Genomic DNA, 17,911 nt, shown 5'->3' with positions numbered 1-17,911 from the left:
CCTCTCAGAGTGCTAGGATTACAGGCGTGAGCCACCGCGCCACACCGATTGTAAGTTTTTTATTATTTTCCAGAGTTCAGAAAAACTTGCTTTTGTCAATTTTTTCTATGTTAATAGTTGCTTTAGTGGGAGGATGTGTTTTTGGAGTTCACTACCATTTCTGGTAAAGTCATTGCAATTGTCTTTTAATAAGATTTATGTTAATAGTATGAAAAAATCCCATGTGTCTACCCACGTAGCTACCGTTTCTGGTGCGCTTCCTTACATGTTTGTATCCGGTATCATTTTCTTTAAGCCTGAAGGATTGAAACATTCATAATAGTGCAGGTCTGTTAATTATGAATTGTTTCATTCTCTGTATGTCTAAAATGTCTGAATTTTTATAGATATTTTTAGGAAATATTAATTACCTTTAATCATCCCTCATTGTATATGCATATCAGTATATCACATAGTAACCCATGACTGTATTTTGCTTTACATAAATGTGTATATACACACACACCCCAACATTTTTCCTGGGAATAGAATCTAGTTTGACAGCATTTTCCTTTTAGTCCTTTAAAGATGTTGCTCATCTGTCTTCACATTTGCATTGTTTCCAATGCAGTAACTGCTGTCATCTTTGTCATTGTTCTCATCTCTTTTTTTTTGCTGTTTCTGCTGTTCCAATTTTCTCTTCTTCTCTGCTTTTGAGCAAATATAGACTATTTTGGCCCACTGTTGTAAAGTGAATTTGGGTAAGAAATGTCTAGAAGGGCTTGCTAATGGTTGGTTATAAATTTTCAGAAACAGTTGTTGACTCTTTGTTTTACTAGGTCAAAAACTAATTTCCTTAGAATATTTTTGTATTGGGGAATATCATAATTGATTATATTTGTCATCTTGGCTGGAATACAATGTCCAGACAGGGAGTCCAACATTATTCTGGATGTTTCTGTGAGGGTGTTTTTTGGATGAGATTAACATATAAATTGCTAGACTTTGAATAATGCAGATTGCTCTCAATAATGTGGAAAGGCTTCTTTCAATCAATTGAAGGTATAAATAAAACAAAATCCAACCTCCCCTAGCAAGGGGAATTCTGCAGCAGACAGCCCTGGGATTTGAACTGCAGTATCAATCGACTGACTCACAAACAGCTGATTGGTTTGTGGGTCAGGGACTGATAATTACAGCTCCGAGATGAATGGACAACACCCTGTGTGGAAGGCTGCGCCTTTGATCAAAGGACAGAAGACAGATGGGCTCAGTGGGCTGAACTGCATGCTGTTTTCCTTGCAGTGATGGAAGAATTGAACGATGATAAAAGCCCCTATATTTTGGCTTTTATTGATTTATGGGTGGCGACCAGTGGCCTGGCCACATGACTAGACAAGAGAACAATGGAAAACTGGCCTATGAAAGGAGGGCCCAGGTGGGGCACAGTCCTGTGGAAATCACTATGGTGACTTGAGGGTGTGTTAAGGCAGGACCTGTTGATGCCCAGCGGAATGACTCCCTTCCAATTTGGAAGGTGACTGACATGGACACGGACTTATCTCCACGTGCTTGGTGGGCACACCTGCAGTCCCAGCTACACAGGAGGCTGAGGTGGGAGGATCGCTCGATCCCAGGAGTCTCAGTGTAGCCTGGACAACATAGTGTCTGCATCTAAAAACAATCCACATGCTTGTTTGAGGTCGTCACGTGAGGCCATGAAATAAGTGGGCGCTGGGGCTGCAGCAATGCAGAGATGGGCTGAACCAAGACGTGTTACCCTTGCACACCCTCCTAGGCACAAAGCACCTGTAAATACTATTCTGTTTGCCAAGAAAAGAGACAGGGACAACACATGGCTTTGTGGCAGAATCCCCACTGGGAAGACCTGGAAAATAGACAGCTGGGAGTCAGACTGACACCAGGAGCCCTGGGAGGCAGCAAATGGGTCTTGACGGGAACAGACACGAACTCTGGATTGGGCTTGCTCAGCTCTGGCAGCGGGTGCAACTGCTCAGGCTGATGTAAGAGAATATGGACAGAAGATATGGCAATAGTTTGGACCATCAAGTCACATTTTGTCACACCAGGACACACAGTTTACAGCCCAAAATGTGCAATAGCAGAAAGAGAGCTCTGCTCCTCAGAGCAGTAGTCGGACAGAGAATTAGAAAGGTCAGCTAGGACAGACTGGTTATACAAACAGGTGGGGAATATAAGCAGGAAGGGCTGGGTTCACGCCGTCAGGAGTGTCCTCACACTGGGCATTCCGTGAGGACAAAGCAATGTCCCCACTGCTTTCCTCCCTTTTCCTGGTGGATGTGGGGGAGAGGGGTGGAGGAGGGTGCTGAGACGACACACATAATTCTTCCCACGGGGGAGGACACCGGCGTGATGACTGTGCTTCACCTCAGTGTGCTTGTTTCTTTCTCCTGCCGATGCTGTGACCCCAGGACGAGGGATGCAGCTACAAGCGCCAGAAACAGGAGCGATTCCTGTGCGAGGAACTGTAAATATACTTTTAACCCTTTCTGTAAGGATTCCTGAGGGTCTGAAGGAGCGGGCTGTGCCTTCATGTCACCTGTCACAACTGGGCTGACAGTGAGTGTGGCTGTATGGCCTGGTGGCCAGATAGCCCACTGGAGCTGTACCCAACAGCCCTGGCCTCTGCGAGCAGAGTGCCCTGAGGGGACACGCTGGCTGGGACAGCACTGCTGCCTGCAGTCACGGCCAGCACAGCAGCCAGACCCGAAGTTCCCTCCAACATCGAGACAGTTTGGTGTGAATGAAGAGAAGCAGGACTAGCAGCTGAGGGAAAAGGAATGAATAAATGGGTTATGTAAAGAGGGAAATCCAATCACGCGAACTCAAAAGAGATGTGACAAAGAGACGATCGTCTCTTAGCTCAGTTTTACCAGATGCCTGAAAGGGTGAAGCCGCATGTCGCTGAGACCACTCCTGTTTTTGGACAGGACGGGACTGACTGTCAATGACGGACCGGGACTGTGGGAATGTGCCAGTGTCTTTTTACTCTTATGATTCTTTCGCTCTAAGAGATCTGTGGCCAAAGGCCAGGGGTGATCTCTGGTATGATAAAAATATTTTATCTTTCTCCCTGTTTCCTCACACCCTTTCTAAAACCCTTGGATTCTTCCGAGTGACAAGTGTGTCTTAATATGCTAATGAGATGAGTCTTGGCCGAGGGGCTCCTGCATAGCTTCAGGACGGGGCTGGTTGCCAGAAAGACCAAACTGTGATTAGAGGGTCGGACTTTCAGCCCCATCCCCAACCTCTGGGGAGGAGACGGGGCTGGAGGTTGAGCTCAATCACCGATGGCCAATGATGTCATCAGTCCTGCTACACAATGACACACCCATGAAGACCTGGAGACAGTGGAGTTTGGGGAGCTTCCCACCTGGCGAACACATGCACGTGCTGGGAGGATGGTGCCCCCCAACACAAGGGGACAGAGGTTCCTGTGGCCAGGACCCCTCCAGACCTCACCCTGTGTACCTCTGCATCTGTCTACTCATTTGCATCCTTTATAATTGCTCTGGTTTGAATGTTTCTGGACAGAAAGCTTCTGCTGGAAACTTAATCTCCAAGGCAATGGTGCTAAGAGGTGGGCGTTCTGGGAGGTGATTAGGCCACATTGCCTCTGCCCACACTATTGGATTAATGCTGATTATAAAAGGGCCTGAGGCTGCGAGTTTGACCTCTTGCTCTCTCTCACTGTCGCCCCTCTTCTCCTTCTGCCTCTGCCCTGGGATGACCCAGCAAGAAGGCCCTGGCCAGATGCCGTCCCTGGATCTTGGACTTCCCAGCCTCGACAACTGTGAGCCAAATAAATTTCTGCTCACTATAAATTACCCAGACTCGGGTCTTCTGTTCTAGCCGCCAAAATGGACTGAGACAATAGTAAAGCGCAATAGTAAGTGCAGCCCTCTCCTGAGTTCTGTGGGTTGGTCTAGCAAACTGCCAGACCTGGAGAGGCCAGGAACCCGTGACTTTGTATCCAAGTTAGAGAGAAGTCAGGTAAGCTGGGACCTGGTACCTGTGACCTGCGTCTACAGTGACGACACCCTTGTGGGACTGAGCCCTTTAGCCTGTGGAGTGAGAGGCTAACGCCAGTTGGTCAGTGTTAGAATTGAATTGAATTGTAGAGCTCCCAGTTGCTCCCAGATAACCAGAAAATTGTTTGGGTGGGGAAAAAAACCTGTCGCCATCCCACAAAGAGAAATTCAGAGTAGGAGTAAGCAAGTAAACCTCTGCCTTATTCTGTCCCAGAGCAAAAGATAAACAAAATATAAGCTTTTACATCATGGCCCAAGTCTGCTAAAAACAGTTTGCTACCAACAAACAGTTCACGGTCCAGACTTTCAGTGACATGACGTCTATCTAGAAAAGGAGAATTTATTTTTTAGCCCTTTGTGTGGGTCACATAAATTGATAAATGTCAGAGATTCTCTCCCCAGAAATATTTCCATGCACAAGGAAATATAAATATTAATATAGAACATCGGTGCAACCAGGCATCTTCTGAGGTCCTGCAGACCTGAGCGTTTCAGTCCCAGTGAGAGGAAGGAGGAGATGTATTGAGTAATCGTTTCAGCATCCCACGATGCCACCCCAGTGATCTAGAGTAGAACCTGCTACAGACAAAAGCTGCTGCTAATAACCGAGTCTCAAGGGAATGAGTGGACAGATGTCATTTATTAGTCACTTGTTCATCCAGCCAACCCGAGTGCCTGCAAAGTGCCAGATAAAGCTCTAGTCTCACATCATTGCTGCAAGGATGGGAATCTGTCACTCTTCTTCCACCCCTCACCTTCCGCACCTGAACCCTCTTACTTCATCAGGATTTCACAAAGTCTTGGTAGGGGACAGAAACCACCTCCCTCCATAGGCGAGGACAACCCTCCAGTCATCCCTGCAGGCGAACACGGACATGAGGCTCCACCAGTCAGACGGCCACCTGCCAGACTCTGCCCAGGATGAGGGGACTCAGGGACTCTAGGACTGTGCAGAATGCATTTTGGTAAAGGTGGCTGAGGCATTAGTGGTGTCCACTTGCCAGCAGCAGCAGTGACAGCAGTCCTCGCCGCAGGGCCCAGTGTCTAGCATCAGGGTGTCAGAGGTGTGAGCAGTGGCATCTGTCCCCAGCAGCAGGGGCAGGGGTTCCTACGAGGGACCTGACCGAGGGTGGACTGTGGATTCTGCCCCTGGCTGTGTAGCCAGAAGCCTGGCTTTGTGGCCTTCCCTCCAATAAAATTAGCCCGAATAGCGTATATATTAGCTCATTAAATATAAAGTGTCTGATTTCCAATCAAAAGTGTAGTTTATTATGTCTCAAACAAGAAGCAGTACAATTAATCAAAGTTTGCACCTGAACCATCAACACAGTTTTGCCATCTTAAGGGTAGCTTGTTTATGTCAGCAGCGAAGAAGCCTGGAGAGCAAGTGGCAATGAAATCACAAAAGAAATTTTCCACAGCTTGTTGAGAATTGAATATTTTTAATTGCAAGAAGAGGTCCAGGCTCGGTGCGGTGGCTGACACCTGTAATCCTCTGGGAGGCTGAGGCAAGAGGATCACTTGAGCTCAGGAGTTGGAGACCAGCCTTAGCCAGAGCGAGGCCCCATCTCTACTAAAAATAGAAAAAATTAGCCGGGCCCAGTGGTATGTGCCTGTAGTCCCAGCTACTTGGGAGGCTGAGGCAGGAGGATAACTTGAGTCCAGGAGTTTGAGGTTGCTGTGAGCTAGGCTGATGCCACGGCACTACATTCAGGGCAATGGAGTGAGACTCTGGAAAAAAAAAAAAAAGAAATGGCCCAGAGCCTGGAAGAAGTGGTAGTCAGTTGATACAAGGTCTGGTGAATATGGTGGATGACAGAGAGTTTCCAAGTCCAGCTGCTGTAGTTTGAGCAGCTTGTTTGTATGACATATGGTCGAGGGTTGTCTTGCAAGAGGATTGACCTGTCTCTGTTGACCAATCTCAGCTCCTTAGTTGCAAGCATCCTCATCATTTCATCCAATTGGTTGCAGTAGACATCCGCTGTAATCGACCGACCAACTTTCATGAAGCTGTAGGAGATAAGACCAGCGCTGGACCACCAAACAGACACCATTAGCTTTTTTGATGAATATTTAGTTTTGGACTGAGTTTCAGCACTTATCTTTATCCAACCATTGTGCCGAATGCTTGCGATTGTCAAAAAGAATCCATTTTTCATCACACATGACAATATGGTGTAGAAATGGTTCACCTTTACATCCTGACAGCAAAGAAAGGCAGACTTCGAGACAATTTCTTTTCTGATGCTCATTTAATTCATGTGGTATACACCTATCCAGCTTCTTTACCTTGCCGATTTGTTTCAAATGATCCAATATAGTTGCAATACTACTTTATGTGTAAATTAGAAAACTTTGCCTTCCATTGTTTGCTCCAAGAAGTGAGTGAGAAATCAATCTGGGGAACAGTGTCAGAGAACAGCATTCAGAGATGTTCTTTATGTAGAGCTGAGAGCCACTTCTGGAATCTTCTACCTGGTCCTACCCCACCATAGAGAGAATGATGCGAATCTCCCAACATCAAGTCTCATAATTAATGACATATGTTCTCCCTTTTCTTCCTGGGGGAAAAGAGGACATTTAAATAGGTGTAAGATCCACCCTGGGTACCATCTGGTCACTGGCCTCAGGGCTGCAGTCTGGCTGGGCACTGGGCTTGCTGGTGGCACTTGGACAATACTCAGGCCTCTCCCAGAACCACCCGCTCAGAGTGTGCCGCACAACAGCAAGGACTCGCATGTTTACCAAGCCCTGCAGGTGGGCTGACGCGCACACGTGAGGATCCTGCTCTGTGTTCTTGCTGCGGACGTGTGACCTGAAGACCAGCAGCATCAGCTCCACCCTTGTCACGAACACGGGACGTCACGCTCCACTCCTGACCTTCTGTGTCTCAGCACCATGTCCAGGGGACTCCTGCACACACGGTGCACTCTGGGACTCCCTGGTCTCCGCGCCTCCTGGACGTGGCGTCAGAACTGTGCAGTCAGCTCTGGGCGTGTGGTCGGATCAGATCCCCGGCACTGGAGGCCCAGGGTTCAGTCCTTGTTCCCTTTCTCTTCCATAGCCAGTCACTCCCTTGGCAACCTCATCCCAGCTCGAGGCTTTAAATATCAATTACATCGTGTCACCTCCCAAATCTATTCCTCCAGCCCAGACATTTCTCCTAAAGTCCAGACTTGTTGTCCAGCTGCCACCCTGGCTCCCTCCCCTGCACTCCTGGTGGCGCCTCCTCCACTGAATGCCTGCGACGCCCCCCTCCTCAAACACACCCTGCCACAGTCGTCCCCATCTCCACCGACGGCAGCTCCGTCCTTCCGCTCACACAGCCCACACTGTGCGTGTCCTCCCAGACGCCTCTTCTCACACCCCAGATGCACTAGGAGACGCTGTAGAGTCCATCTTCAAAATGGATCCAGAACCCAGTGCCTCCCTGGATTTCCGCTGCTCAGCCGCCACCTGCAGCCTGGAACCTGCCCTCCTTTCCCGCTGTTCCCCCCACTCCTCGCTCCTCCCGCCTCTCAGTTCTGCTCTCAGCACAGCAGCCAGACAGACCCTTTAAAAAGGGAAGTTGCACCATGTCCTCTTCTGCTCAGAACTGTCCTGTAAGTCCCCATCTCACTCAGAGCAAAGGTCAGACCCTCCCCACACCCTCAGGCCCACCGGCTCCAGCCCCACCTCTGACCTCATCTCAGTTGCTCTCTGTGCAGCCTCCCGGCCTCCTCGCTCCTCCCACAGCGCAGACGCCTTCCTGCCCCGGTGCGTTTGCGCTGAGCTTCCCCTGCCTGGAAAGAACTTCCCAGCATCCTCGCAGATACTTCATCGTGTCCTTCAAATCCTTCCTCAGAGCACAGAGCTTCCATGTTTCTCTCCTTTGCAACAAGGGCCACGCTGACCCCCCAGTGCCACAACCACCTTGCCTGTCCCCACACCCCACACTCTGGGTCATGTTCCCCTGTAACACTCACTGTCTTCTAACAGAAACACTTTCCTTGTTCGCTCTGCTCGTAGAATATAGTCTCTCTTCCCACTAGAACATACACGCCACAAAGCTAGGAAGTTTTCTGTTTTCACTTCAGTGATGTTTCCCAGATGCAAAAACAGTCTATCCTACATCTGGCAGACACACCTGTCACACTGACATCGTTGTCACCTGTGCTTTTCTCACCTGTGCCGCTGTGTGTCCTCCCTCACCCTCCCTCCCACACCAGCCCCCTGCACACTGCAGCACACTGTGATATTTCTCTCCTGGGGAAGAACAATCCTTGACTATGGGCCCAATTTCCCAAACAAGTATAAATGCAACTCAGACCCTGCTTTATGAATCCATGAGCTTGAGTTGGATCCAGCGCTGAGATCACTGGAACTAAGGGCAGCGAGAGGGGAGGCGAGCAGAGCGGAAGAGGAATTCCAGCAAAAATCCACCTCAGGGAAAAGTGATGGGATCCCTCCTCCCTGCCAATTCCAGAATTTGTTTCCTTTAAAAAGGCTGGTGCAGCACCGTGGGTGGGACTGGAGCACGTTACGTTAAGTGCAATAAGCCGGGCACAGAAAAACGAATACTGCACGTTCTCTGTCAGGTGACAGCTAAAAAAATTGATCTAATGAGGGTAACGGATAGGACAGTGGTTAGCAGAGGCAGGGAAGGGTAGTGGGAAGGTGGAAATGAAGAGGGTTGGTTAATGGGCACAAAAGCACAGATAGATGCAAGGAATAAGACCCAGTGTTCGGTAGCACAATAGGGCAACTATAGTGAACACTTGGCTGCAGGGGGTGGTTCATGCCTGTGAGAGGATTGCTTGAGCCTGGGAGTTTGAGACCAGCCTGGGCAACAGTGAGGCCCCATCTCTACGAACAATTTTTTTTTTAAATTAGCTGGGCGTGGTGGCATCACCAGTAATCCCAGCTACTCAGGAGGCTGGGGCAGGAGGATCACTTGAGCCCAGGAGTTTGAGGTTGCAGTGAGCTATGATGATGCCTCTGCACTCTAGCCCAGACAACAAAGTGAGCCCCTGTCTCAAAAAAAATTTTTCTTAAAAACATAATGATTTGTTGCATATTTCAAAATAACCAGAAGATTTAGAATGTTCCTAACACAAAGAAATGATAAATATTTGAGGTGATGGATATCCTAATTACCCAGATTTGATCATTATACATTGCATGCTTGTATCAAAATATTACATGTACCCCATAAATATAGACTATTACGTATCCATAAAAAATAAAAATAAATTAAAAATAAAATAATAAGGTTAGGGAAAAGATGGAAAATGCCATTTAAAAAAGAGCCCTACCAGGAGGGCAAGAGCTGGACAGGTAAGAAAATTCATCTCTTGACATCGCAGAGACTCCTGCATGCAGGGGCCATCCTGGGCTATGTCTCAGCCACTGTGATCACAGGTCCTGCTGGGACAAGTTTCCACTGAAGGGACAAGGACAAGAGAGCAGTGAAGATGACCCAGCCAAGGAGTGACACATAAAGCCCATGATGGACTGAGCACCAGCTGGGCACAGGCCCGTCCGCACTTGGCTCCTCACAGCCTTGTTCTGTCCCCATCTGCAGCAGACTCAGCACAGCAAACACACGGATTCTGGAAGGTTTCAGGTCTTCCATTTATTTCCTCTCTTGAATTTTAGGAATCTCCTTTAACTAACTCATCAACCTCTCATGACAAGAATTTGAGAAAACAAACTTATGTTCAAATTCTCATATTCAGTAAGGAAGTAGCTCGGTGCACCATCAAGTTGAGACAGGGATGAAGACGTCCCAGGAATGCAGACCTCACTGGAACAGGAAAGGTGATTGGAGACAGGACACAGGTCACTGTGGGGAGGAGGTTACGGTGGTCACGGGGGTGGGCTGGCCTCCCCACCTCCTCACATCACGCGAACAGGGACGCAGAGTCATTCAGGTGCCTTTGCAGATAGAGAAGTCAGAAGCTCTGAAGCCACAAAGGGGAGGCGTGAACAAATCCTGCATCTCTCAGTCCCACACAAGGCAGCTGTCTCACGCTGCAGAAAAAATAATCAGGAAGAAAATCACATCAGTCACTGTAAGTGATAACACTCTGAACGGGGCACCACACACTCAAAATGTCCCAATCACAGACTCCCCACAGCCCAGCTGTGTCCCCTCTGCCCAAGCCCCCTCCCACTTCAGGCCCCCAGAGTCTCACCTTTATAAGCCATGAGAGACTCATCCAAGCCCTGGGCACCGTCGCCGCCTGGGGCAGAACAAAACAGGACCTGGTCAGAGCCCACGGGAGATGTGGCTACGGGAGGAATTATGGGGTGGGGAGCTCCCCCATGGGCTGCTGTCTACACTATCCCAAAGGACTCAGGAATAAGTCCCCCATACTTACAGGCAGCCTGAGCGTAGCTCCCTCCTTTTCCACCTGTGGGAAAAAAATGCTCTGTGAGAGGCCAGAGAGGAGGCAGGGCCATGAGGTCCTGGAAGAACCCCCTCGTCTTGGACCCCAGAGAAGGTTCCAGAACTGTGACTGAAGACCCAGGGCAGGATCAGGAAACACGAGAGAAGGAAAAAGTGGATCAACTGCCCTCCTGGAGGTGTGTCCTGAGCAAGGTCCTCCCCTCTGACCTGTGACTGCTGGGGACCAGGTCCCCATCGCCACAATCATCTGTGTGAAAACTCTGTCCTGGACTTTCACACGTGCTTTATAAGAGTCAGTGTTGGCACACGGGGCCCAGGCTGGTGGGCAGGTGTGTGTGGATGGAACTTTCCCATAGTGATGCAGGGCACACTTCTACCTGGGAATGAAACCCCCAGTGGGCCAAGAAAACCCCGACCCCACCCTCACCCCTTCCCCACCTGAGCTCTTCTTCCTCCACATCACAGTGATGACAGCTACAGTGAGCACAGCTCCAAGGACCAGGCCAGCAACGATGCCCACCATGGGGACGCTGGGCTGGGAAGGCGGCTCTGGGAAAGGACGGGAAGGTGAGGGGCCTGGCCCCAGGCTCAGCCCTGACCCTGCTGAAGGGCTCCAGAAGGGCCCCTGCTTTCCCTGAAAAGAGATGTGACCCCCCATCCCATCCTTACCCCATTTCAGGGTGAGGGGCTCCGGCAGCCCCTCGTGCTGCACATGGCACATGTATCTCTGCTCCTCTCCAGAAGGCACCACCACAGCCGCCCACTTCTGGAAGGTTCCGTCCCCTGCAGGCCTGGTCTCCACAAGCTCCGTGTCCTGGGTCTGGTCCTCCCCATCCCGCTGCCAGGTCAGTGTGATCTCCGCAGGGTAGAAGCCCAGCGCCCAGCACCTCAGGGTGGCCTCACGCTCAGAGATGGGGTGGTGGGTCACGTGTGTCTTTGGGGGGTCTGAGGGGAAGAAGCAGAAAATTCAGGCACTTTACACCCCTCATAGACACTCCAGCAGTGCTCATGTGACCTCCTGAGAATGGACAGGACAAACGGGGCGGGGGGAGGGAGTGCGAAATCCAGACACCAGCCTGGTCCCAGGGGTCTGAGATAATCTCCTACTCCTCGGAAAGTTCTAGTCTCTGACGGGGAGAACGGGGACTTCCGGTCCTGGCCTGAGTGAGGCCAGCGGCTCAAAACGGCGGGAATCAGACCCCCAAACACAGGGTGTGAGGCAGCGAACACGGCCTGAGAGGAAAAGTCACGGTGCCCACGGCTGCTGCGGGGTCAGAGGGAACCGCCCATCGGTCTTTCAGGGACTGTCTTCCCCTCCATTCCCTGGGGACTCATCCCTTAATTGTCCCAGAGGGAAGGGCGGGTCCTCAGAGTCACTCCCTGGAACAGGATCTGGACACCCAGGAGGCGTCTTCCTGCTCTGGACCAGAGGGAGGGCGGCGTTCTAGCGCTGGTCCCATTTCCCTCCCCTCCTTGTGGGAGCAGAGCGGGGACGTCTACAGGAGATGTGGGAGGCGCCCCGCGGCCCCGCGTACCCGCGCGCTGCAGCGTGTCCTTCCCGTGCTCCAGGTGTCTGCGCAGCGAGTCCACGCACTTTCCCTCCAGGTAGTCCCTGCTGTGCTCCGCCTCACCGGCCGCCTCCCACTTGCGCTTGGTGATCTGAGCCGCCGTGTCCGCCGCGGTCCAGGAGCGCAGGTCCTCGTTCAGGGCGATGTAGTCGGCGCCGTCGTAGGCGAACTGCCAGTACCCGCGGAGGAGGCGACCGTCCGGCCCCACGTCGCAGCCAGACATCCTCTGGATGGTGTGAGACCCTGGCCCCGTCCCCGCGGTCAGCCACGCCCACTCGGCCCCGCCCCCCCCGCGGGGATTTTGGCCTAAACCGAAAATGAAACCGGGTGAAAGTCCCCGCGGGCTCCTCCAGGGTCGGAGGTCTCGGTGGGTCCTGCAGCCTCGGGGTGACTGTCGGACCCGGAGACTCCGGGCGAAGAGGGCTTCTCTGTGGGGGTGGGGAGGGGTCTGTGACCCGAGCGCGGGGGTCACTCACCGGCCTCGCTCTGGTTGTAGTAGCCGCGCAGGTTCTGCAGGCCCACTCGATAAGTCCGTGCGGCGTCCCTGGCGTTCCGTGTGTTCCGGTCCCAATACTCCGGCCCCTCCTGCTCCACCCACGGCGCCCGCGGCTCCATCCTCGGACTCGCGGCGTCGCTGTCGAACCGCACGAACTGCGTGTCGTCCACGTAGCCGACGGAGATGAACCGGGGCTCCCCGCGGCCGGGCCGGGACACGGCGGTATCATAATACCTCATGGAGTGGGAGCCTGGGGACGGGGAGGGGTTGAGACCCGGCAGACCCTCCTCTCCGCGCGGCGCCCGGGTCCTGCGCCGCCGCCGGGCGGTCCCCTCGCTCCTCCCCGCAGACGCCGCTTCCTCCCGACCCCGCACTCACCCGCCCAGGTCTCGGTCAGGGCCAGGGCCCCCGACAGCAGCAGCAGGAGGGTTCGGGGCGCCGTGACCTCCATCCTCGGGGTCTGGGGAGAGTCTGAGTCTGGGTAGGTCTGTGGGGACTTTATCACCGGGAACCGCGGCGACACTGATTGGCTTCTCTGGAAACTGGCACCCAATGGCAGTGAGAACTGGGGCTGCGTCAGCAGTATCCAGGAAGAAGGACCTGACACGGGTTGGGACAGGGAGAAGTGAAACCCCGGGGAGATGGGGAATCCCCAACGATGAGCTTCCCCGCCCCGACACCGCCCTCGGGACTGACACCCTGAGAGCCACGCCCGGGGCGCTGCGACAAGCGCTCTTTTTTTTTTTTTTTTTTGAGACAAAGTCTCACTGTGTTGCCTGGGCTAGAGTGCCATGGCGTCAGCCTAGCTCACAGCAACCTCAAACTCCTGAGCTCAAGCGATCCTTCTGCCTCAGCCTCCCGAGTAGCTAGGACTACAGGCATGCGCCACCATGCCCAGCTAATTTTTTTCTATATATTTTTTTTAGTTGTCTAATTAATTTCTTTCTAATTTTAGTAGAGACGGGTCTGGCTCTTGCTCAGGCTGGTTTCCAACTCCTAAGCTCAAACAATCGGCCCGCCTCGGCCTCCCAGAGAGCTAGGATTACAGGTGTGAGCCACCAACCCCGGCCTGAGCGCTCTTTGTCACACTGTCTCTCTGAGTCCTGGCCCAGGAGCTGTCTGAGGAAACCAGGAGAGACCCCAGGCTGGGCCCAGCCCCTGCCCCTTCACTTCCCACTGAACTGGACTCCCTGCCTCCTACTCCTTTCCTCTCCCCCTGGACTCTTCTAGAAGAAAACGCACCCCAGGGAACTTGATGCCAGAGTGAGCTCGCTCTGGGACTGGAGGTGTAGAGATGGGGGTTTTCTCTTTAAACCTGGGGAAGTTACGTCTAAATGCACCACAGAGAGACTCTCATAGAGACCAGTTTCCTTTTTGCTTATTAAATATTGCAGGTAGCACAAGCTTGGTAACCTTTGAATGATCAGGAATCTAATCTGCACTAGAAGTGATTTGGGGCCCTTGATTTAGAAATATGTCTAAATGCATTGCAATGAGACAACAAAGCTCCTACATTTTACTTTCCCAGTCTGTGTATCTCTGACTGTGGGTTGTTGTGTTTTTGATATTATCCTCATTCCATAGCCCCGAGTTTCTGTGTGAGTCCAGGACATCTGCTCGATACAAAGAAGCACTTGTTCCTGTATATTGCAACCAGGAGCCTGTACAGACTTTAGTCACCTCAAAGTTGCATGTGTTCCTTCCATGCGGTCCAAATGCCCCTCACCAGTGCTCATGCCTTGCCTGTTTCTATGAATTATTCACATCTGAGCCTTAGTCCCACCGCCTCTCACTCCTGACCTGTGGCACTAGCACTGTCCCCTCACCTGCTGCCCACACTGTCCTCCCCACAGTGGTCAGCAGTCCTGCTAATGTGAGTCAGGTCTTGTTACTTCTTCACTGCAGATGCTGCGATGGCTCTGTCTCGCTCTTGCGAAGTCTCTAGAACGTAAGGCACGTGGGCACCGGGGCTTTGGGCTGTTTGGGTCAAAGTTGTAACCCCAGTATGTAAAGGCGTAGCTGGTACATAGTAGGCACTAAATGAATTATTGTTGAAGGAATGAACGACATATGATTGTATTAAATTCTAATTGCACCGCATAAAAATCAATGAAAAATACTAAAAAAGTTAGGAAAGATTTTATTTCATGTAACTAGTTACGTATGAGTTCATAAACTCATTTCAGTGGAGAAAATGTTATGTGCTTATCTGTGGAGCCTGTGTATAAATTCCTATGACTGCATAACGTAATGACACAAACGTAGTGGCTTCAGACAGCACCCATTTATTTGTTTACTGTTCCTTAGTCAAAAATCCGGGCGTGGTGTGGACAGATTTTCTGTTCAGGGTTTCACAAAGCCGTGTGCTCATCTTGAGGTTGGGTCCTCCCCAAGCTTATATGGAGCCTGTGGGCAGAGTTCAGTTTCTGGCAGTTGCAGGACTGAGGTCCCTGATTCCTTGCTGGCTGTCAGGGTGGAGGGAGGGAGGGCTGCTCCCAATTCCTGGTGTCCCCAGAAGTCCCTGCCACACGGCCTCTGCACTTTCAAAGCTCACATGGGAAGAAATCCCCCACACCGAGTCCCTCTCACACCATGACTGTGATGCTCAGGAAGAACCCAGTCATTTAAGAGCTCACCTGTATTAGGATAGTCCAATCCAAGGTAATCCCTTGTCCTAAAGTCAACTGATTTGGGACCTTAACTGTACCTGCAAGTCCCTTTGCAGCAGCACCTACATTAGTGGTGATTGAATAACTGGGGGAAGGTGAATAAGCAGGGGATGGTTACTGGGGGACATCACAGAATCAGCCTAGCATGGCCTGGATCTTCCTTTTGTGTTCGTTGGATCATTGTTGGAAATTGAAGTTCAAATAAATGGATTGTTGTGAATCATAACAAAATACATTTTATTTAGCCATGGAAATTCTTTTTTTTTTTTTTTTTGAGAGACAGAGTCTCACTCTGTTGCCTGGGGTGAGTGCTGTGATGTCAGCCTAGCTCACAGCAACCTCAAACTCCTGGGCTCAAGCGATGTCCACCGCCTCAGCCTCCCAGAGTGCTAGGATTACAGGCGTGAGCCACCGCGCCCGGCCAACAATGTGCTTTTCTGATTCTGTCAAAATTTAAATCAATATGTGTGTGGCAAAATGAAGTAACACATCAAATCTTTTGCGAGATGGACTTGCCTTGCACAGCAGATTGAACATCAGATCCAAGAGAACCCACAGAGGTGCCAGCGAGCCAAAGATCAAATGACCTATTTCTGACCAGGGCTATTTTCATGGCATCCTGGTCCTCTCTGTCACACGGCTTTGTCACATGGCTTAGGCTTTGTTCCAACCTGAGTGGTTCTTTCAAAGGATCTTTGCAATGAACTTCAGAATTTTGTTTTCTCTTTCATTTAAAAAATAATAATAATAATCAGGAACGGTTCCCAAGCCACAGTTTCAAAATTGCCGGTGTGAGACGTCATGATGAAGTAATTGCCTGGGCTCCCGCCACTGGCAAAGACACAGAACCTGTGAACCCGCCATAGGCTGCTGCCCAATCCCAACCCCAGAAGGAGCCTCTGAGTCTTCATTTCTCTAATGATTTTTACACGAAGTGTCTAGATCCCCAAACCAAATATTAGCTAGTCTTGCCTGTTTTTAAACTTCCTCTACTCTGAAGTCATACTGCGTGTATTCTTCTGTGGAGCACGCTACATGCAGGACAGTTATCCCGGATGTGGGAGGATGTCGTCCATTCGTTGTTCTGCTGAAGTTTTACATTCGATGATTATTCCACAGTTTTGCCACTTCCCTATTGATGTATATGTGGTTGTTTCAGTTTTTGCCAGAAGCATTAGTGTACGTGTCTCCTGTGCTCTGAAGTCCCCAGCAGCTTTGGTGCTGAGCCCTGCTGTCCATGGGCCACTCCCAAACTATGACAGGTCACAGCAGGGACACTGAGGCAGGTCCATTCCTGGGACACAGGGGACTCCTCTGATGGCCAACTGAGGCACGTAGGCAAGAACGTCCCCAGAGTATATGATCAGGAGAATGATTGCGGAACCATATGGTGCATGAACTTTAATCATACTGGATAAGGTTAATTTGATTTCCAAAGTGCTTGTACCAACTCACACTTTTATAAGGAATGTTTAAGACTTCATGTTGCTGAAGTGTTCTGAAAACAGAATCAAAGTTAACATCTCACTGTCTTGGCTGAAGAATCTCCCCAGGCAATTTTTCCCCAGGCTCTGTTAATAACTTCCTTTCCTTTCCCCTTTCCCCTTTCCCCTTTCCCCTTTCCTTTCCTTTCCTTTCCTTTCCTTTCCTTTCCCTTTCCTTTCCCTATCCTCAGGCATTATGCCTTTATCATACAGATCCAGATGATGCTTCCTTTCAGCACAGCCACACAGGGTGGTTTCCCACATTAGAAATTGTCCATAATAAAAAGGACAAAAAGGAGTGGGGGAGAGAGGAAAGAAGGAAGACACAAGAAAAGACAAACTAAAAAGAACAGGAGAGGAGGAACTGGAAACAGCAGGTGTGGCCAACACTGTCAGAATGCAAGGAGCTAAAAGAGATGTGAACAGCACCTATGGGATGCTAAAACCTAGGAGAGACTCACTAGTTATCCATTGCTGTGTCACAAACTAGCCCAAAATTTGGAGGCTTGAAACAACCAACATCTATTAACTCAAGAGGATAATGCAAAGACCAGCACAGTGGAGCCACGGGAGGTGGGGGGAGTTGGATAAAGGGAAGGATTTTACAAGCTGCAATAAGTAAGAGGTCATGTGTGTATAGATGGAAATGATTTTGTTAGTCCGAGTTCTCCAAGAAGCAGATGACAAGGTGGGATTAAACCCACCAGCATTTATGAGGGGACGCACCTGTCAGAGAACGTGGGGAGGAGCCAGACACCCCTGGGGAAGCCGCAGTCCCAGGTGCAGGTCTGAGCCCACGTGATGGACAGAAGGAGAGAAGGTTTGTTGGACTCATCCTAGACCACAGACAACCTAAGGGGAGTTGAGCAAGGCCATGGAGGAGTCCTGAAGCCACAGCTGGCCATCAGAGGAGTCCTCTGTGTCCCAGGAATGGGCCTGCCTCAGTGTCCCTGCTGTGACCCGTCACTGGCTGGGGACAGCCCGTTGGCAGCAGGACCTCTGCACCAACGCTGTTGGGATTTCAGAGCACAGGAGCGGGGCCCTTGGCACATTCCTTGGGGGTGTGACTCAAACCTTCCTTCCTGAGGGGTCTGGGCCCTTGGAAATCAGACCCTCTCAGGCTGGGTTGCTGGATGATTCTGTTCACACTTAAAATGGGACAAGAGGAACCCTAAAGCCCCCAAGTGGATCTCTGGGTTCTGCACACACTGCTCCTGCCCCTCTGTGTGAAGCAGCCCTGTCTCCTCCTGG

General features: G+C 50.9%; 1 protein-coding gene across 1 annotated transcript; it reads right to left on the bottom strand.

Annotated features, from left to right (window-relative positions):
• Positions 1–9,649: 9,649 nt before the first annotated feature.
• On the bottom strand, positions 9,650–13,102 carry LOC105817910 (HLA class I histocompatibility antigen, B-46 alpha chain-like). The gene is made up of 8 exons (XM_012653751.1): positions 12,886–13,102; positions 12,488–12,757; positions 11,979–12,254; positions 11,113–11,388; positions 10,882–10,992; positions 10,415–10,447; positions 10,229–10,276; positions 9,650–10,064 (listed from the first exon to the last, which is right to left on the bottom strand). The coding sequence occupies exons 1-8, from the start codon at positions 12,956–12,958 to the stop codon at positions 10,060–10,062; spliced, it is 1,092 nt and encodes a 363-aa protein (XP_012509205.1). The 5' UTR covers positions 12,959–13,102; the 3' UTR covers positions 9,650–10,059.
• Positions 13,103–17,911: the final 4,809 nt, after the last annotated feature.

The sequence above is a fragment of the Propithecus coquereli genome, unplaced genomic scaffold (assembly GCF_000956105.1).
Source record: "Propithecus coquereli isolate 6110/MARCELLA unplaced genomic scaffold, Pcoq_1.0 Scaffold426, whole genome shotgun sequence".
In the NCBI taxonomy this organism is placed as follows: domain Eukaryota; kingdom Metazoa; phylum Chordata; class Mammalia; order Primates; family Indriidae; genus Propithecus; species Propithecus coquereli.
The sequence above is the reverse complement of the archived record's forward strand: the minus strand, read 5'-3'. Positions and strand labels throughout refer to the sequence as shown.

Coding starts and splice junctions, on each gene's coding strand:
- LOC105817910 (XM_012653751.1), bottom strand. CDS start 12,958: ATGGAGGTCACGGCGCCCCGAACCCTCCTGCTGCTGCTGTCGGGGGCC. Junction 12,758..12,885: donor CCTGACCGAGACCTGGGCGG/GTGAGTGCGGGG, acceptor CCCCGTCCCCAG/GCTCCCACTCCATGAGGTAT. Junction 10,448..10,881: donor GTGGAGGAAGAAGAGCTCAG/GTGGGGAAGGGG, acceptor TTTTTCCCACAG/GTGGAAAAGGAGGGAGCTAC.